The 16,933-nt window shown below is 44.2% G+C and overlaps 9 protein-coding genes across 9 annotated transcripts; 5 read left to right on the top strand and 4 right to left on the bottom strand.

The window, feature by feature from the left end:
- The first annotated feature begins 17 nt into the window (after positions 1-17).
- On the top strand, positions 18-1,064 carry V1512DRAFT_224811 (ribosomal protein S5 domain 2-type protein). Its single transcript, XM_066913796.1, has 3 exons — positions 18-191; positions 238-280; positions 330-1,064. Exons 1-3 carry the CDS (start codon positions 189-191, stop codon positions 1,019-1,021), a joined length of 738 nt encoding a protein of 245 aa, XP_066771538.1. The 5' UTR covers positions 18-188; the 3' UTR covers positions 1,022-1,064.
- V1512DRAFT_262409 (P-loop containing nucleoside triphosphate hydrolase protein) lies at positions 1,022-3,687 on the bottom strand (the record flags this gene model as incomplete). Its single annotated transcript, XM_066916274.1, has 4 exons — positions 1,022-1,589; positions 1,632-1,833; positions 1,879-2,761; positions 2,803-3,687. 4 exons carry the CDS (start codon positions 3,682-3,684, stop codon positions 1,058-1,060), a joined length of 2,499 nt encoding a protein of 832 aa, XP_066771537.1. The 3' UTR covers positions 1,022-1,057.
- A 60-nt stretch (positions 3,688-3,747) lies between these two features.
- Positions 3,748-5,852, bottom strand: V1512DRAFT_262407 (uncharacterized protein). Its single transcript, XM_066916273.1, has 4 exons — positions 5,682-5,852; positions 5,442-5,633; positions 4,116-5,390; positions 3,748-4,067 (listed from the first exon to the last, which is right to left on the bottom strand). The coding sequence occupies exons 1-4, from the start codon at positions 5,745-5,747 to the stop codon at positions 3,837-3,839; spliced, it is 1,764 nt and encodes a 587-aa protein (XP_066771536.1). The 5' UTR covers positions 5,748-5,852; the 3' UTR covers positions 3,748-3,836.
- V1512DRAFT_262405 (uncharacterized protein) lies at positions 5,849-7,877 on the bottom strand. The gene is made up of 3 exons (XM_066916272.1): positions 7,489-7,877; positions 7,152-7,193; positions 5,849-7,104 (listed from the first exon to the last, which is right to left on the bottom strand). The coding sequence occupies exons 1-3, from the start codon at positions 7,600-7,602 to the stop codon at positions 5,887-5,889; spliced, it is 1,374 nt and encodes a 457-aa protein (XP_066771535.1). The 5' UTR covers positions 7,603-7,877; the 3' UTR covers positions 5,849-5,886.
- Positions 7,878-9,059: 1,182 nt separating this feature from the next.
- On the top strand, positions 9,060-10,903 carry V1512DRAFT_262399 (uncharacterized protein). Its single transcript, XM_066916271.1, has 3 exons — positions 9,060-9,463; positions 9,507-9,566; positions 9,609-10,903. Exons 1-3 carry the CDS (start codon positions 9,319-9,321, stop codon positions 10,478-10,480), a joined length of 1,077 nt encoding a protein of 358 aa, XP_066771534.1. The 5' UTR covers positions 9,060-9,318; the 3' UTR covers positions 10,481-10,903.
- Positions 10,904-11,333: 430 nt separating this feature from the next.
- V1512DRAFT_262397 (uncharacterized protein) lies at positions 11,334-12,090 on the bottom strand. The gene is made up of 4 exons (XM_066916270.1): positions 11,904-12,090; positions 11,763-11,855; positions 11,663-11,713; positions 11,334-11,614 (listed from the first exon to the last, which is right to left on the bottom strand). Exons 1-4 carry the CDS (start codon positions 12,013-12,015, stop codon positions 11,463-11,465), a joined length of 408 nt encoding a protein of 135 aa, XP_066771533.1. The 5' UTR covers positions 12,016-12,090; the 3' UTR covers positions 11,334-11,462.
- On the top strand, positions 11,699-13,155 carry V1512DRAFT_262393 (uncharacterized protein). Its single transcript, XM_066916269.1, has one exon. It carries the CDS (start codon positions 12,192-12,194, stop codon positions 12,921-12,923), a length of 732 nt encoding a protein of 243 aa, XP_066771532.1. The 5' UTR covers positions 11,699-12,191; the 3' UTR covers positions 12,924-13,155.
- Positions 13,156-13,366: 211 nt separating this feature from the next.
- Positions 13,367-15,577, top strand: V1512DRAFT_262392 (Alpha/Beta hydrolase protein). Its single transcript, XM_066916268.1, has 3 exons — positions 13,367-13,647; positions 13,696-13,987; positions 14,032-15,577. Exons 1-3 carry the CDS (start codon positions 13,442-13,444, stop codon positions 15,517-15,519), a joined length of 1,986 nt encoding a protein of 661 aa, XP_066771531.1. The 5' UTR covers positions 13,367-13,441; the 3' UTR covers positions 15,520-15,577.
- A 92-nt stretch (positions 15,578-15,669) lies between these two features.
- On the top strand, positions 15,670-16,834 carry V1512DRAFT_262389 (tyrosine phosphatase family-domain-containing protein). Its single transcript, XM_066916267.1, has 4 exons — positions 15,670-15,892; positions 15,940-16,011; positions 16,063-16,135; positions 16,184-16,834. Exons 1-4 carry the CDS (start codon positions 15,817-15,819, stop codon positions 16,599-16,601), a joined length of 639 nt encoding a protein of 212 aa, XP_066771530.1. The 5' UTR covers positions 15,670-15,816; the 3' UTR covers positions 16,602-16,834.
- Positions 16,835-16,933: the final 99 nt, after the last annotated feature.

Raw genomic sequence — 16,933 nt, 5'->3', positions numbered from 1 at the left:
CAAAATTTACTATCCATCATAACCCCACAAACTTATGTGTGTGAGCATTTTTATATTTCAGGTGTTTACTATAGTTGAAATGCTACTAATAATGTGTAACTGCACACGACTTATGGCAATATCTGATCGTTGGAAGCAATGATCTGTGAACAAACGATATTGATTTGATTTGAACATAAATAATATAAATGGTATGGCACAGTTGTCGTAATAACTACTTAAAACTAACATTCTTAGGCGTCTCGAGTTGAAATCTACTCACCTGAAGGTTTACGGCACGGTAAGTTCTTAAAGTACATGATCATGATCTAGATCTAACATTACAAAAGACGGCAGACGATGGAACGAGTTGCGAAACTTTAAGTGCGCTATAAACACACATCCAGTGTCATGTGATGGGTCGTCTGTGGTTGAGCAGGGAAACACCAAAGTGCTGTGCAACGTTGTTGGCCCAGCGGAGCCGTCGAATCGGTCACGGTCGAATGCAGAGAAGGTCGTGTTCAGTGTAAAGATTGTAGTTGCGCCATTCAGCACGATCGAGCGGCGGAAACGGTCTCAGAACGACAACCGGATTCAGGAAATGAGTTTAGCGATCAAGCATATATTTGAGGACGCCGTGATGGTGCATTTGTACCCCCGGAGCGAGATCGTGATAAATTTGTATGTTGTCGCACAGGATGGCGGATTGCTGCAGGCGTGTGTGAACGCTGCTTCACTGGCTTTAGTTGATGCAGGTGTGCCAATGTATGATTACGTATGTGCGTGCACTGCAGGGATTTACGATCGCGAGGTGTTGTTAGATTTAAATCGGATAGAAGAGAGCGACATGCCGTTTCTGACCATGGCCACGGTCGGCAACAGCAGGAAAACGTCACTGCTACAGCTCGAAATGAAGGTCCAATTTGACAGATTGGAAGGTATGATGGCCGCCGCCATGTCGGGCTGTCACCATATTCGCGACCTGATTGACAAAGCGGTCAGGTTACACGGCAAGTCGCGTTTGAAGCGAACGATTGCATGATTTTTTTTTGTGAAAAGTTAAAATTGCATCATCATTTTACAGGTCTGGAAAACTTGCATAAAACTGGTCAAGTAAATCTCGACGCTGCTGTTGGGTCATGCTCTCGACATGCAACGCGAACACAGTCGTAGATTTAAACTTGAAAAACTTGGCCATCGAGTTAAACTGCCGCGCACGCACGTCGTTCGGCGGCCGATATATCAGTCCACTGGTAGTGCTGATATAAGAACCAAACGGTCGATCAGAACTATACGCCGTACTAACGGCTTTCCGACTGATCTCGTCCTCAACTTTAGACGGCCCGACGACTTGCGCGTTATCGTGGACGTACATGACCCCAGCACGGTTCAGAATCGCGGTTATCGGGTCAGTCGCGTTATTGTTATCGTTGTCTGGCGCAAAGTGTTTGAGATCGTCAGGTAATTTTGGACCAGTTTCGTTCACATTCTGTGTGTCCAGTTCCTCAATTCGTAAACCAGAAACTTCGGCTATCAACGCCTCTGCCACGTTTGTCTTGTTCACAATACCTTTAAGCTTAGTTCCATCTTTCGTATACTTAAACATGTTTCTGATCGTTAGTCCGTTTAGGCGAGACGAAACAAAAACTTACTTTGCTCCAAAAATTTCACCTTTCTTGTCGCTCTCACCCATGACACCATCGAAATACCGCCTCTCGTTAGAAGCCGTGTACCCGATATTGGCCTGTTGCTGTTTGTATATTTGTCGTGCATACACAATCTCTTCGATCGTGCCAGCAGAAACGAGTCTGTACACCTCCACGTCTCTGCGCTGGCCTAATCTGTACGCGCGATCTATACTGTCAGAATTTCTCATTCCAACTGTCAGAAACTACACACCTTGTGCCTGAAGATCGTACGTCGGGTTCCAATTCGGATCCCAGATCACGACCTTGTTCGCAGATGTGATGTTGAGTCCTAATCCGCCAGCCTTGATGGATAGCAAGAAGATGAACTGATTTGGGTCGTTGTTGAACCTGTCGACCTCGTTCTGGCGGTCGTCGACTTTCATCTTGCCGTCGAGTCTGCAGTATGTGTACGCGCTCTTGTCGCGCACTAGCAAGTACGTTAGCATGTTTAGCATCTTGGTCGAGTAGCTAAATATCAGCACTTTGGCATCCTCGCGTTTCCAGACCTTGAGAATATTCTGCAACGTCTTCCATTTCCCACATAATTCCGGGTCAGAGTAATTAATGATCGGCTCGCGCTTGTAATACTTGTTCCACTCGGTAGGCAAGCATTGACTAAACACCCGCATTGCGCGCTCGCGTTCCTGATCGGTAGCTTCGTTTCCAGGAATTAAATACGCCAAATGGTTTGCAATGTGCAGACTGTTGACGCATTTCCTGAAAAAGTGGTCGTCCTTCTTGATCTCACATACCCTGCATCCAAGATCAGGCTGGTTCTTGTTTGCACACACGCATCGTCCACACGAGGCTTCAAACGCGCTGATCTCGGTCGGGCTCATGTAATTCGCGTAAGCTTCGGTTTGTAATCGTGTCATTGGACAAAACACGACCAAGTCGCACTTCTTTGGCAACTGGTCCGCAATCAGCTGCTTCGTTCGCCGGAGAAAAAAAAGCGGCAGCACGTTCGTGACTAATCGTGACGCGGTCATACGGGCGAGTTTCAGGTCATCCCACGTTGCAGCATGTGATTGTCCTGCTTTCAGCGGTTTGCTGATCGTCTTGATCCATAACTTCTTGCTCCCAAGTGCGCCAGGCTAATTCGTCAGTCTTCTTCATTGCACGCTAAAAAACATACGTTCGCCCAGTTCAAAATCGTCCACATGTCTTCATACGCATTCTGGATCGCGGTCCCGGTGAGTCCGATCCGACATAACGCGTTGACCTTCGCCATCGCTTTCGTGATTTCAGATTCCGACTCTTTGATCACATGGCACTCGTCTGCAACCACACAGTCCCACTCAATCAAGTTGACGTCGCTTTCGTAAAGCTGATACGTTTTGTACGTCGTGATCATAATCTCCAGCCTACCCTGCCTTGCCGTGTCCAACACACTCATCTTTTGCGCGCCGTGAAAGATCTCAAAGACCCACCAACCCCAAGTCTGCAGTTCGTTCACCCAATTATCAATCAGACTACTTGTGCAAATGATCAGCACCCGCGGATACCACCGGTCCCGAGTCCGGACACACCGCATCCGAAGCCTGTCCCGGCTGTCAGCTGTCTTTCCAAACGCAGCCGTCAACGCTCCAATAACCTGGATCGTCTTCCCTAATCCCATGTCATCGCCTAATATCATCCCAGTCTGATACACAAACTTCTCGTGCATCATCTTGATCCCGTCAACCTGGTACGGGCGCAAGTACACCGCATGAGCAGCAGGTACAACACCGCCCGTCGGCAACTCGATCTGCGCCCCTCCAGTCTGTCCAAAATGCGGCCGTGTGTGTTCCGTCAAATCTGGTTTCTCGAGCTCAGGAATGCTGGAAAAGTCCGGCGGTCGCAACACTGTCGCATATATATCCCGATTAAGTGCCTCGTCAAACACTTTCCGCCGGTCAAGAAAATACTTCGGAGTTGACTCTGAGATCTTTCGGCGTTTCTTAGTCTTCAATTGGGCAACATGGTCTTCTGGCCCAAACGACCATGTTTGTTGTCTACTTGCTCGTTTGGGCTCCATATGTCGCCTTGTACTACGCTGCGCGTCGCGTAATCGCAATCACACACGCGCCGTCACGTGACATTTCAATTTACCCATTTAAGTAATGTTATTAATAATATTTATGTGCTCTTATGCATCCAAGTAATGTTATTCATAATATTTATATGCTTTTATGCGTCCAAATCCAGTCTTTCTAGCAGTCCGTCAATCAAGTCCAGCTCGGCGTTGTACTGCCGTTCGTACTGTGTAATTTTGCGCCATGGGCCTTCTTCTACCTTACCTGTGACCGGATCCATGTCGTCCTCGAAAAGGATGCCAAATTTCTGGGCCAAGTAGAATCTGATGTCGTCAATCAGCTCAATCGTGTCAGTTTCGTCTCTGGATCTGATTCTGTGCGCACTCTGATCTTGTTAGCTTTCACCTTTGCAAGTAATCCAAACGGAACAAACCTCTAGTACGATTTCTGCGAAATCAGACTGCGTGATGAAGTGTGCAAGATTGTCAGCAAAGTACTTGGCTGCAAATCGTTCAAGCCTATCCATTCTGGTCGTCCATCCCGCTCTAAGAATCTCGTAGATGTTGGCATGTAACGGCACCGCGTACTTGCCTACAGACTTGTCAGCCATCGCGTCCACGTTGCCTTCTAGTGTCAGCGCGATGGAGGCCAGACTCTTGAGCTTGTCGATTAAAAGTAAGTCGGCACAGTACAATACGTCAAGCGCAAGCTCGCCTGGAATGTCGACTCGATCGGTGTAGAGGAACGTAAGCACAATCTCGGCGACGGCGCGAGACGCGGTCAGCGCTACGGCTGGAAGCCGTTTCTTGGTCGCGCCCTCGGTGGTCTCTGGCGCAGTATACGTGCCTTCGGCAAACGAAGACGTGAACATGGTCATGTAGTATTCCGACCGAATCAGCATGGCCCTATGAGTCGGGTACAGTACAATCACGGATCCATTGTCGTCGTCGCTGTCGTCTTCAACGCTCAGCAAGATATCTGCCGTGCTGTCAGAGTCCACCACACACATCGCGTCTTTGTCTGCCATGTACGCATCTTTGCTGACTCGTATTTGCGCCCCGACGACATTCGTGCGCACAAACTTCTCGAAATCAAGTTGTGCCTTCCTCATATCCTCCTGTCTGTGTTCACGTTTTTGCCGGAAACTCTCTTCGCCTTTTAGGTTATTTAGCGTGTCAACCAACTCTGGGAGGTCCAATTTTAGCGCAACCTGGACCGCTTTATCGTTCAGATCGGTTGAGCCGATAGTGATATCGACGCAGTACAGGTACTTGATCACCAAATCGAAGAGTCTCGGATCCATTGACGGCGACAACTTAATAAGTTTTTTTGACCGCCAACGACCTGCCAGGTTCTCTATGAAGTACGTGCTCCGGGCTGTCAACACGAACCTGTGCAGGTAGAACTGGCGCGGGTCAGTCGACGTTGACAAAAATATGACGTCGGACGTGTCTGGCTCGACTTTTGTGAGCAAAGACGCGATGTGGGCTGCAAATGGCTGGATAGCGTCGACGGCCTTCGAAATGTCGAACTTGAGTAAGAGGGATCTGATTTTGTCTGTGAGTGCACCATAAAGACAGCGCTCGCCTTGGAACGTGTCACGGTCGCAAACTGCGCCGTGTTCTAGCAAATACTTTACTACTTCTTCATGGCCGCACAAACTGGCAAGAATCAACGGTGTGTAGTCCCATTCATCAATTGCATTGACCTAAGTTTCTTGTCAGCGTGACAGAAAAGCTAAGGTGAATGATCTACTCACGTCAACTCCGAACGTGGTCACAAGATTGTCGACCTGCTCGAGATCGCCACGTCGACAAGCCTCGCACAGTTCGTGAAACCGAGCCTGTTCTTGCTGTGACGACCCGCCCTCGGTTATGGTTCTTGGATCTTCCTGCCACAGTCTCGAAATGAGCTTGTACTTTGGCTCGAGCGGAAGATCTTCAAGTACAACCTAAATCAGTCAGCTCCAAGCCAATCGATACTTAAACGCATTTTTTACCTCAACTTGAGGAAGCGGAATGAATCCCTCCTCGAGTTCAGAACTGTCAGGCAAGTCGTCGTCCATTGTAGTGCTGAGTGCAAATGCCAAACTACGTCAATCTGATATTATCTTACCAGGTTTATTCTGGATGTAATATTACAAATTATTAAGCGTGAACCCACCCGTATAATCCAACCCATATTTATTTACTCTATGATACAATTTATACATATAATTCCCCTGTCCGAGCATAATCATGCCCATTTTTAGTGGCCCGGTCTTCATGCTTAATCTCATTCTCTTCCTTTAATCGTTCTTCTTCATCCTCTAAAAATCCTTCAATGTCCGGCGGTGGAATATGCATCTGAACACTAGGTGCACCCTGCAGGTACCGTAACTGTTCGAGCACTCTGATGCGTACATTTTCTAAATATTTTCGCGTGTTGCGGTTGTCAACCTTACCAGCCAAATTAGGATGTAAACTAAAGTCCGGACCAAAATAATTCAAGAATGGGATCTCAGGCGGCAAGTTTGAGTCTAGCTCGACATTGAGCAGGACTGAGGTCTCATACGCCCATGCTCGAGACACATTACGTGGAGTGTATCCGCCTCCACCCACGACCATCAGCGGTAAGCCGAACGACTTTACAATCCTGACACATTCACCGTGAGCTCGGATGTTGAGGTTGAAACATCCCAACCGATCGCAACCTAGTGAATCAGCGCCGCACTGTAGTACGATGGCACTTGGATGGTAGGTGTTGATGACGGGGTCGACTATGCTCTGGAATAACTGAATGTAAGATGCGTCGTCTATTCCGTCTCGTAGCGGGACATTGAGAGAGTGGTGGGTACCCAAGCCGGTGCCTATTTCCTCAAAGTTGCCGGTTCCGGGGAAGAACTCGCCGTTGTATTTGTGAAACGACAGTGTCATGACACGGTCAGTTGAGTAAAAAGCTTCTTGAACGCCATCGCCATGATGCAGATCAATGTCAATGTACAGTACTCTAGGATGATACCGCAGTAAGTTTAGTATGCCAATAACAATGTCATTCACATAGCAAAACCCTGAGGCTTCGAACTTCTTGGCGTGATGCAGACCACCAGACCAGTTAATTGCAATGTCAGACTGTCCTGCTATAAGTTTTCTCGACGCATCTAATGATCCTCCAGCGTATATACTGCAGTAATCATATATGCCATCAAAGATGGGACAATCTTCTCCAATGTTGAATTTTGACCATACAGACTCAAAATCAGTTTTGTTTTCAGGTGTCACCCGTTTCAAAAAATCAATGTAATCTTCTGAATGGAATTGTAGTATTTCTTCATCAGTCGCTCGCCTGGTTTTATAAAAATCCATTTTATCATGCATTCCATACCCTAGCACCAAATGATCAGTCAGCATTAATCTGAATGGTTTCATTGGATGTCGGGTACCCTATTTATTAGAACAAGAGCACAGAAATACAGTAATAAAGAGCATACGAAATGATATTGTGCAACTTCTTCATTATTATGGTAAGATACCTATGTATGTTAGCATGCTTTTGAGGAGTGGCTGAGCATAGCCACATCAAACTTCGCCATGTATTTGAGACTATCCAGTATCTGTAGTGTTATATATTATAGTAATATATATTATAGTATTATTATAGTATTATATATTATAATATATACTATACTATAACATACTATACCAAATAAACTGGTAACAGCGTAACAATGATACATGATGAGTAAGTGTGGTTGCAGAAGCAGAAGACTGCACAGAAATCACAGAAATCACAGGATACACAGAACATATACAGAATAATTTACTCACTTTCAAACCATTATTATACTTCGAAGTATAAAATTGGGTATTTTTTTGAGATTTTGAATCTAAAAAGAATGTTTGATTTGACGAATGATTGTTATCCCATGTAGAAACTACCATGATGTAGTTGAGTATTGAGTGGCGAGTATTGTAATAAAGACCACCTTAAATGATAATAATAACTAGTACAATATACCAAATAATAATAATAATGGTAATAATAATAATAATACAATAATTTATTGTTTATTATTTATTATTTATTACTTATTTGTAGTTGTATCTGTAATAGTCGCTAATAATAAATGATTTTATTTATTTATTATTACTAGTTTAAACTGTGACATGAATTTTGAGTATGCAGCCGCGAAGTTAAAGCCAATTTGTATGATGCCATGAACCCTGAAGATGGTCAGAACAAATGTAATATACGCATAAATTAGTAAGAATTTATATGAAATAGATAATGATACTAAGTAAATATAGAAATCAAATAAAAATACCAATTATTATTACAAATAAAAATAATTTATCTTTTTATTATTATATACTTACTATGTAGGATATAATAAACACAATAGTTAACGAATTTGTTTTATCTGATCTCGGGTTTAATCGGATTCGTATTCGCAAATCAAATCGTGTTCGCAAATTCGGATTAAAAATTTAAGTTTTTTTTGGCAGGGGTGTTAAGAGTAAAGTTTAAGTTCGGATCATTTTCGTTTTCGTGTTCGTGTAATCTGGATATTTTTAACTAGTGGGGAAATGCTTATCTTGAAAGGGAAGAGTATAAATAAACATTTGACCGGATTCGGAATAAATAATTATCCATAAACGGAAAGTGATATCTTAAAACGGAAATTACTATATAATGCCACTTCCATGTTGACATCTTCATTGATATAATTGGTACATCTCTATGCTACTTACTCACTAGGAACTAATAAAGGTACAATTCGGATAAATATTAATTACTATTAGACTTCACCATAATACTGGACAAAGTGGGCACAATTATCCGGACTAGGCCACCCAGCCCTTTGCCTCTAACTGGACAAAGCTTTGTTTGGCGAACAAAATCATCACCGTGTCCCTTTTTTGTGCCTTGGTCTCTTCGTAATCGTATCTGATTGTCAATTTGGTGCCTCGTAACTCTACTCCGGCTTGTCTATAAATCAAACTCGATTTCCCTGTCCTGATTTCTTTTTTTTTCTTCTTCTCATCATCAACTACTTCCAATCATCTCCCATAAAGTGCTTATTCAGTGCTTTATTCTTCAGTCCAACAACAAACCAACTTATTAATCTCAAAATGAACGGTGAATGCGGATGCGGAAACACCTGCTCGTGCGGATCTTGCAAGTGTGGATCTGTATGTATTATTTATTATTTATTATTGAACATTTATTAACAAAATCTCTAGGCTTAAGCGGTGTCTTCCACTTATTATAGAATCTCTTACTAGAAAATATGATTGATATCATTTACTTGTGATCCTTTAACAAGCACGTTCTCTTGTTCTCGAATGGCGGGACGCATATTATCTTTGTATAGAAATACTTTATTATAATTAATACTTTTATAACCTATACTTTTTGTTTACTTTAGTCCTTATTGGTGCCAGACCCTCCTTACCTAAATCCTCTTAAGCCACTTCCCCTGATTCGGACGCCTATTCAATTGTGTCAAGTGTACTTACTATATAGGGATGCTGTGCAAATGCGATTGAATGGAATAACATGAAAATATATAAAAATACATTATGTATAAATAATTAGAACGCTAGATGTGTCTTATAACAGATATTCTTTAACAGTGCCAAAATATACAATGGCCCATGCGCCACATATCGGTTTGGTGGCGTCGAATTCCCCGTTCTCTAAATTCGCTTCAGTTTGTGCTTTTCATTCACTTTCATTTAACCTCTTTCCTCCACTCAGTACTCAATAAAATGTCTTCATTTGACGTTGGAAATTCTTCAGGTATACAGATTTATCAATTGTAGTGATTGACTAAAATATACAGAGATCAACTATACTTTCTACAAGAACAAACATGTTTCTATCATTTCTTGCCCTTTTAGCGGTATGTATACACAACATACAAGCAACATACGTTAACATACAGGTGGACAACATCGTGGAGGTGTAGAGTATGGACCACTACATGTGCTCGAGCACGGTCTTGAGAATCAGCTCAAATCGCTTGATTGGACGGTGTCTTCAGTAAATGAACTCGAGTTCACTCCGCCTAAATCTGACCCTGACGAAGGCAAACTCAAGCGCCCGAGGTTCGTGTCTGAAGCAACCAAAAAAGTCGCAACAGAGGTTGCTGCGTCCGTCAAGGCAGGGACGTTCGCTCTCACTATCGGCGGCGACCATTCGCTAGCAATTGGGACCGTGTCTGGTGTGTTTTCACAATTTCCTGACGCCTGCTTGCTCTGGATCGATGCTCATGCGGACATTAACACGGCACAAACCACAGAGTCGGGGAATATTCATGGCTGCCCGGTGTCATTCCTAATGGGCTTGAATGATCCATGTCCTCCTCAGTTCGAATGGGTCAAGCCTGTTTTGAAAGCAAACAAGTTGGCGTATATTGGCTTACGAGATGTTGATCCTGGTGAGCGCATGATCTTGAAACAGCATAACATTGCCGCGTACTCAATGCATCATGTGGACAAGTATGGGATTGGTAAAGTGGTCGAGATGGCCCTTGCGCGCATCAACCCTGAAGGCAAGTCCCCTGTGCACTTGTCGCTTGACATTGATGCTCTTGACCCTGAACACGCGCCTGCAACTGGTACACCAGTCAGAGGCGGTCTGTCGCTCAGGGAAGCATGTTATATATGCGAAGCTGTTGCTGAGACTGGGAACTTGGTCAGCATGGACTTAATGGAATGTAATCCCGTGCTTGGAGTTGATGAGCGGTCAATTAAGTCTACGATGGACACCGCGTGTAGTTTAGTCCGCTGTGCGATGGGGGAGACGTTGCTTTAGAGTACTGTCAAAAGAAGTTTATATAGATACCAGCCTTTGTTGTCGAATAGACCCGATTTACAAATGAAAATCATTCGATTACGAGTGGGTCTGGATTAGCTAGAGCGATAACGAGTCACCCGAGACTGTAAACACACTTGGACCAGGTGATGTCATACCCTTACCCTGATTATCTGGATTCCCCCTGACTGTGCTGTCTGGTGTATTTCGTCTCGTTAAAAAAGTCAATTGAATCAGAAATAAGTCATTGATTCTATTCATTATTTGAACCAGCTACTTGGAAAATTGAATTAGGACGTAAAGCACTCGAAGGGTAGCGAATTGAGTCGTACAAAGTGGCATGAGGGGGGCGCATATCGCTCCGAGTAAATAGAGTTTACTTGAGATCATTCTCGGCGTCTCGCGATGTCTATATAAACCCCAGGTCTTCCCTCTCTGTATATACGATAACACGATCACACACATAACACGATCACACACACACACACACATCTTACTGAACATTTACGTGTATACTCAATATTCAACAATAACAATGTCTGGCTGTTCTTGCACATCTTGCTCCTGTGGAACTTGCACTTGCGGTTCTAGCAAAGCACCCGTTAACATGGCTGGTGGATGCTCTTGCATTTCTTGCTCGTGCGGAACCTGTACTTGCGGTTCTAGCAAGGCCCCAGTTAACATGGCTGGTGGCTGCACATGTGAGACCTGCGCATGCGGTACTTGCACTTGCGGCGACAAGGTATGTACTTGTGGATGCATTGGGACCAAGTACTAACTGGAATAGAAATAAACAATTCATTTACTTTGTCATTCATATTATATAGGAGTTTCATACGTGCGAATTGAGGGATTTGGGGTTGACTGTAGTATTATTGTCAATTGTTACATCGCAGTTTTACGAGAACAAGTTGTAGATGAATGTAGATTATTTGAAAAGTACAAAGACCGTGTTGATGCTGTGTTATACTACGTGACACTATCATACCTTTGTTCGATCAGAATTTGGAAAGAAGAATTCTCTGCCATACAATGTTGCGTTTCCGAGTGCAAACATACTTAGAAACGCAGGCCATGGCTTAAGCTGTGTGATTGCCTTCCTGCCATTGACGAGTAGGTACAAAATACTCCAAGCTACGTCACGTTAAAGCAATTCTGCTTAAAATAAAAGTTGAAACGAACCCGAGGTAAATCCTGCGCCGTTAATCACGTCGTTGTCGTGAATCATGTATCCTTTGTAAAATCATCAGTCTTGGCTGTCTTCACATCATCATTAACGTACCACCAAACGCGATGACTGATCCAAATCCAGCACAGCTCAAACTACGCGGATAATACCCTTTCATAGCGTTCGCGCGCGGGAAGGTAAGCGCAACTAATCCAAATCAGGACTCTCTATACTCCAAATCACCACTTGACTCACGAGCAGACGTGAAGGCCCAGGCAGGATACGGCGTGACTGCAAATCTGGACATGACCTCACCCGGTCTGGATCTTGGAACCGCAATTATAATATCGTCTTCGTCGTTTGCCATCTTGACTTATGATAAGATGAAGTTTGAAAGGAACGAGGTTGTGGGGAAGCTACTTGTCGATCCAATGCACGTGACGACATACTCGATTCTGATCTTGCCTGGAAGAAGCCTATTTATCTTTATTATACTAAACACGAACTAACGAGTAATAACGATTTATACGAATACGAAATATAATGACGGCTAGAAACTACAATTCTGCGCCTGTCACGCCTTCATTTGTTGTGCGTAACAATAAATCTGCTAATTTGTTGTCTGAAGTCGATCTGTCTGCAAAAGTCATTGTCAATCTGTTTGATTCTGCAATTCTGAGCAAGTCTGCTGTTGAGTCCGGTGACGAGGGAATGATCAAGTTCACGTTCGAGTTGCAGAACGATGTCGTGGTGGAAGATGCGTTCCAAAGCGACGAAACCGCATCTGCCGAATCGTCTCCCGCTGACTTCATACCCGGACCGAACCGACACGCTGCAGTGGTCAAGTACTGGCACGCAGGAGAAGAGAATGGCAGATTGACGCCACCGGCAGGGTATACTTCGGCAGAGCTTGAGTACATTGACCGGTGCGTAGCCGACGCAGCGACGCTTTCTCCGGGGAGTACGAAACCGGTATCGAAGCGCAAGTATAAACCATGTGCCGAGTGCGCACGGTCGAAAGACGCGGTCGAGTGGTCGCAGATTCCGGACTGGCACAGTCACCACGTGACGGCTGCGATCTTTGACGATTTTTCAGACGAGGTCAGGTCTGAGTACTCTTTTGTTGACGATGATAATGAGACTGAACATCTTGTGAATTATCTGGCTGAGTTCCTCGACAGACGGTTAGGTAAGACTAAACATACCGACTGCGACTGTGTGGTTAAACCTGATGATGACGATGAGCCTGTCAAGTCTGTCTTCTTTGATTCCTAAAACAAATCATGCTCCTTTTTTACCTTGCTATACTGCTTTACCGATTTTCTTTTACTGTCGTATTTTGACTCTGTGTATATTTACTATAACAGCTTTATGATCACTCATGAGATCCTGTTTAGAGACTGGTGCTATTTCTGAGTACATTTTTGCCACTAGTCTTCTACCTTGCGTCAGGTTTTACACGCTGATTGCATATCTGGATTTAAATAAATTGATTATTTTAAACGTCTCCTAAACGAAACTTATCTACTGAATACTCTAAAACAGTCCAAGGTCCGAAGGAATAAAAGTGAACATGAATTAGACTTCACGTAAAACGTCATTTTACGTTATATAGAAATTTAGCTAAAGCTTATTTGTACTGCGTCACAAACTCAAATGACTCCTGTGTGCGACCATGTCCCTGCTTGACATCTGCCGCACACTCACATCCACCAAAGTCATCTCACCCAGACAGTCGTAATTTGATTCTATAGATCGCTGCACTCTTGATTCAACGAGAAACTACTCGGTACATGCGAACACGTCTTCGTACTTGTAGTAGCAAACTAATGACACTTGCGGCAAGAAAACCAATCAACGCGGCAATGGTGTTGACCTTGCTGGCTGCAACGATCGTCTTTGCGCTCGACTTTGTCGTCGCGACCGCCGCCGGAGAGTACTTTGTGCCGACCTTGCCTGGTGCAACGTCGGATCTGATGTTGCCGAAGATGTACGCTGGGTAAGTATCATCGAGGGGTTGGAGAAGATCTAAAGCTGATGAGGGAAGGCATATTGAAATCAAGCCTGAACATCATGGCAATTTGTTCTTCTGGATGTTTGAAAACGAGCACATTGCAGACAAACCACGGACGATCATTTGGCTGAATGGTGGGCCCGGATGCTCGTCCATGGACGGCGCCATGATGGAGGTAGGCCCGTTCAGGGTCGGATCTGACGGCAAGCTGGTGCAGAATTCAGGGCGGTGGAATCAGTACGCGAACGTACTGTTTGTTGATAATCCGCTTGGGACTGGATTTAGTTTTGTAGACACGGATAGTTATCTACATGAGTTGCCTGAGGTGGGTTCTTAATTGGTGAAGAAAGGTGAAATTAATATGGATAGATGGTAAATGACTTCATGACTTTTATGGACACGTTCTTTGACTTGTTCCCGCAATATCTGGTTGATGACATGTACATCGCAGGAGAGTCGTACGCGGGAATGTATATTCCATACATCACCGATGCGATTTTGGCCCGGAACAATGGCACAACTGAAGGCCAACACTACCCGCTCAAGGGCATCATGATTGGCAACGGCTGGATTGATCCGGTCAGACAGTACTTGGCGTACGTTCCGTATTCGTATCAGATGGGGCTTTTGCAAGACGGTACAGAAGGCGCCGCGAAGGTCAACACCGCGTTGGACAAATGCGTCGCCCAACTCAACCAAGGCGGGCCAGTGGTCGACGTGCCACTATGTGAGAGCGTGCTGGACAAGATTTTGGAGGTCAGCCAGGACATGTCGCAGAAAGGCGGTAAGACGTGTCATAACATGTACGACGTTGGGAAATTTGACAGTTTTCCGGCATGTGGCTCGAGTTGGCCGCAAGATTTGGAGTACGTCACGCCGTACTTGAGGAGACCTGAGGTAATTGAGGCATTGCACATCAGTCCGGAGAAGAAGTCTGGCTGGGTTGAATGTGCCGGTGCGGTGAGCCGTGCGTTTGCGGCCAAGAACTCGCGTCCGTCGGTCGAGCTGTTGCCGGCGATTTTGGAGCAGATCCCGGTGTTGATGTTTAACGGTGACCAGGACTTGATCTGCAATCATCTCGGGAATGAGGATTTGATTAGTAGACTTGAATTCAACGGCGGCAAAGGTTTTGAAGAGAAAGCAGGCGGAAACTGGGCGCCGAGAGAGACGTGGACATATGAAGGTGTGCCGACTGGAATGTATCAGAGCGCTAGGAATTTGACGTACGTGCTCATTTATAATGCGAGTCATATGGTGCCGTTCGACTTGCCGAATCAGTCGCGGGACATGCTGCACCGGTTTATGAATGTGGATTACAACTACGCCGGTGTGGAGCCGCCCAAGAGCCAAGTTGGAGATGTGGGCCATGGTAACAGTACGGTACCTGGTGTTGGCGATGATAATGATGAAGACGAGGATGGGAAGAAGATCAAGGACGCGACTAGGGCTGCGTATTTCCGAGCCGGTGAACTGGCACTCATCATCGTCGCACTGGCAGCAACAGGGTTTGGTATTTTTGTTGTGTATCAGCGACGGCAGGCAGCGAAGGGAGGATACCGTACGGTTGGGTTTGCCAAACGCGATCAGATGATTCGTCTTGAAGACGGTGGTGGCCGGCGGAATAACATCGAAGAGGATGACGAGGACAGAGACGTGAACGAGCTGGACGAGTTGGTGGTTGAGTCGCCGGTCGTGACGTCGGATGAGATTGAGCGGCGGATGATGTATGATGCGGGAGAGATAATTACAGATAGTGAGGAAGAGGAGGATGCAGGACAGACGTCGGAGTTGAGACCGAAACGCAAGAGCAGGGAGAGCATAAGGAGTGATGGGTCTAGTACATCAGGACAGGCGTAATTTAAATTGTTTAAGGGATTGTAATTAGTTTGCATTATATAGTATAGATTATGTGTAACTAGTAGTGCATTATGCGGACCAGTAAAGTAGTTACCCTGCTTTTAGTAGCACATTGATCTCGCGGTTAGAATCGGTTCATTCGAGTTGAAAGTGCAAAAGATTGCAGACCAATCAGCACTTTCTTGCGATTCTTGATTTATACATTGACTTGGCTGGTTACGATTATAATGATGATTTGGATACTGTGAAGAGTGTATTTTGTGGAAATTCAACACGTTTGGAAAGACTAGTGTAGTCATGCCAGAAGCTATTAATGGGACTGTTATGACTGTGAATGTCAAGGCAGTGATTAAGGAGATTATTGAAGAGAATAGTATGTGGCGTATTGTTAAAGAGAATGAATGGGATTGACTGGCATAGATGAGAAGATCATTCAGAAAGAAGAATCAGTTGGATATGCAGTTCCAGAGAACTTCTCAATGGTTGCACCAGGTTCGTCTATTCTAAAAGGCATAAGAGAAAACTATATGCTAATTAAATAAGGAATTTATAGAAGTTCGTTTCCTCACGCAGAGAACTTTGAATATTTAAAGAACAAACATCTAAAGAGCATTCTGTAAGATATCACGATGTTCTTTGTGTTATATCATTCTGATTGAATAAGGGTTCTTGTGCCAGAAACATATCCAGAAGAGAATATGAAGTTTATGAAGGACAATAACATTCAATTCTTTCAAGTGGGAATGTCAGGAAACAAAGAACCGTTTGTTAACGTATCAGATGAAACGATCTCAACAGCGTTGAAAGTTGTTATCAATCCTGCAAATCATCCTATTCTTATTCACTGCAATAGAGGTAAGCATCGAACAGGATGCTTGGTTGGATGTATTCGGAAACTACAGTACTGGTCATTAACAATGATTTTTGATGAATATCGAAGATTCGCTCACCCAAAAGTTAGACCTCTAGATCAACAGTTTATTGAGTTATACGATGAACGTGAAGTTTTGATTCTCGGTCGAATTTACAATTGGCTGCCTTTGACTTGGGATCGGTCTAAATTGACTTTGAATGAGAAGTGATGGCCATCGATCGGCCTTGTCTATGTCTACGGTCTCCACAGTCTATAGTCTCTATAGTCTATAGAGCACCAACAAGCATGTCACTTTATTTTGTACTATACGCTTTGTTATTTGTTTTATCGGAGTTTATTTGGCGTATTTTTGTCTTCGAAGAATTTATTTTAGCTCATTAGTCGGCCATCGTCGGACCGTGTATTAAGTGTGTAAAAATATATACAGATTAAAGTTATAAATGTTTATAACAATATGACTTTTATACCATAAATACACTGAAAATTGCAGAACTACGCAATCTAGATGGCACCCGCGGATTTAGTTTCGGTGATTACTTT

The sequence above is a fragment of the Lipomyces arxii genome (genome assembly GCF_038497795.1).
Source record: "Lipomyces arxii strain Phaff 12-163 unplaced genomic scaffold V1512scaffold_7, whole genome shotgun sequence".
In the NCBI taxonomy this organism is placed as follows: domain Eukaryota; kingdom Fungi; phylum Ascomycota; class Lipomycetes; order Lipomycetales; family Lipomycetaceae; genus Lipomyces; species Lipomyces arxii.
Note: the sequence above shows the minus strand (reverse complement) of the source record. Positions and strands in the feature narration are given on the sequence as shown.

Excerpts from the sequence above, each read along its gene's own strand:
- V1512DRAFT_224811 (XM_066913796.1), top strand. Across the intron at positions 281-329 it reads ACCTGAAGGTTTACGGCACG|ACGGCAGACGATGGAACGAG; the intron begins GTAAGTTCTTAA and ends ACATTACAAAAG.
- V1512DRAFT_262393 (XM_066916269.1), top strand. The coding sequence starts at position 12,192 with ATGACGGCTAGAAACTACAATTCTGCGCCTGTCACGCCTTCATTTGTT.
- V1512DRAFT_262405 (XM_066916272.1), bottom strand. The coding sequence starts at position 7,602 with ATGGTAGTTTCTACATGGGATAACAATCATTCGTCAAATCAAACATTC. Across the intron at positions 7,194-7,488 it reads AGTATAATAATGGTTTGAAA|GTATCTTACCATAATAATGA; the intron begins GTGAGTAAATTA and ends TAACATACATAG. Across the intron at positions 7,105-7,151 it reads AAGTTGCACAATATCATTTC|GGTACCCGACATCCAATGAA; the intron begins GTATGCTCTTTA and ends TCTAATAAATAG.
- V1512DRAFT_262399 (XM_066916271.1), top strand. The coding sequence starts at position 9,319 with ATGCGCCACATATCGGTTTGGTGGCGTCGAATTCCCCGTTCTCTAAAT. Across the intron at positions 9,464-9,506 it reads TGACGTTGGAAATTCTTCAG|AGATCAACTATACTTTCTAC; the intron begins GTATACAGATTT and ends TAAAATATACAG. Across the intron at positions 9,567-9,608 it reads CATTTCTTGCCCTTTTAGCG|GTGGACAACATCGTGGAGGT; the intron begins GTATGTATACAC and ends GTTAACATACAG.
- V1512DRAFT_262407 (XM_066916273.1), bottom strand. The coding sequence starts at position 5,747 with ATGGACGACGACTTGCCTGACAGTTCTGAACTCGAGGAGGGATTCATT. Across the intron at positions 5,634-5,681 it reads TTCCGCTTCCTCAAGTTGAG|GTTGTACTTGAAGATCTTCC; the intron begins GTAAAAAATGCG and ends TGACTGATTTAG. Across the intron at positions 4,068-4,115 it reads TCGCAGAAATCGTACTAGAG|AGTGCGCACAGAATCAGATC; the intron begins GTTTGTTCCGTT and ends TAACAAGATCAG.
- V1512DRAFT_262392 (XM_066916268.1), top strand. The coding sequence starts at position 13,442 with ATGCGAACACGTCTTCGTACTTGTAGTAGCAAACTAATGACACTTGCG. Across the intron at positions 13,648-13,695 it reads TTGCCGAAGATGTACGCTGG|GCATATTGAAATCAAGCCTG; the intron begins GTAAGTATCATC and ends TGATGAGGGAAG. Across the intron at positions 13,988-14,031 it reads ATCTACATGAGTTGCCTGAG|ATGGTAAATGACTTCATGAC; the intron begins GTGGGTTCTTAA and ends TAATATGGATAG.
- V1512DRAFT_262389 (XM_066916267.1), top strand. The coding sequence starts at position 15,817 with ATGCCAGAAGCTATTAATGGGACTGTTATGACTGTGAATGTCAAGGCA. Across the intron at positions 16,012-16,062 it reads CTTCTCAATGGTTGCACCAG|GAATTTATAGAAGTTCGTTT; the intron begins GTTCGTCTATTC and ends TAATTAAATAAG. Across the intron at positions 16,136-16,183 it reads AAACATCTAAAGAGCATTCT|GGTTCTTGTGCCAGAAACAT; the intron begins GTAAGATATCAC and ends TGATTGAATAAG.
- V1512DRAFT_262397 (XM_066916270.1), bottom strand. The coding sequence starts at position 12,015 with ATGGCAAACGACGAAGACGATATTATAATTGCGGTTCCAAGATCCAGA. Across the intron at positions 11,856-11,903 it reads CTGGGCCTTCACGTCTGCTC|TTGCGCTTACCTTCCCGCGC; the intron begins GTGAGTCAAGTG and ends GATTTGGATTAG. Across the intron at positions 11,714-11,762 it reads ATCAGTCATCGCGTTTGGTG|GATACATGATTCACGACAAC; the intron begins GTACGTTAATGA and ends GATTTTACAAAG.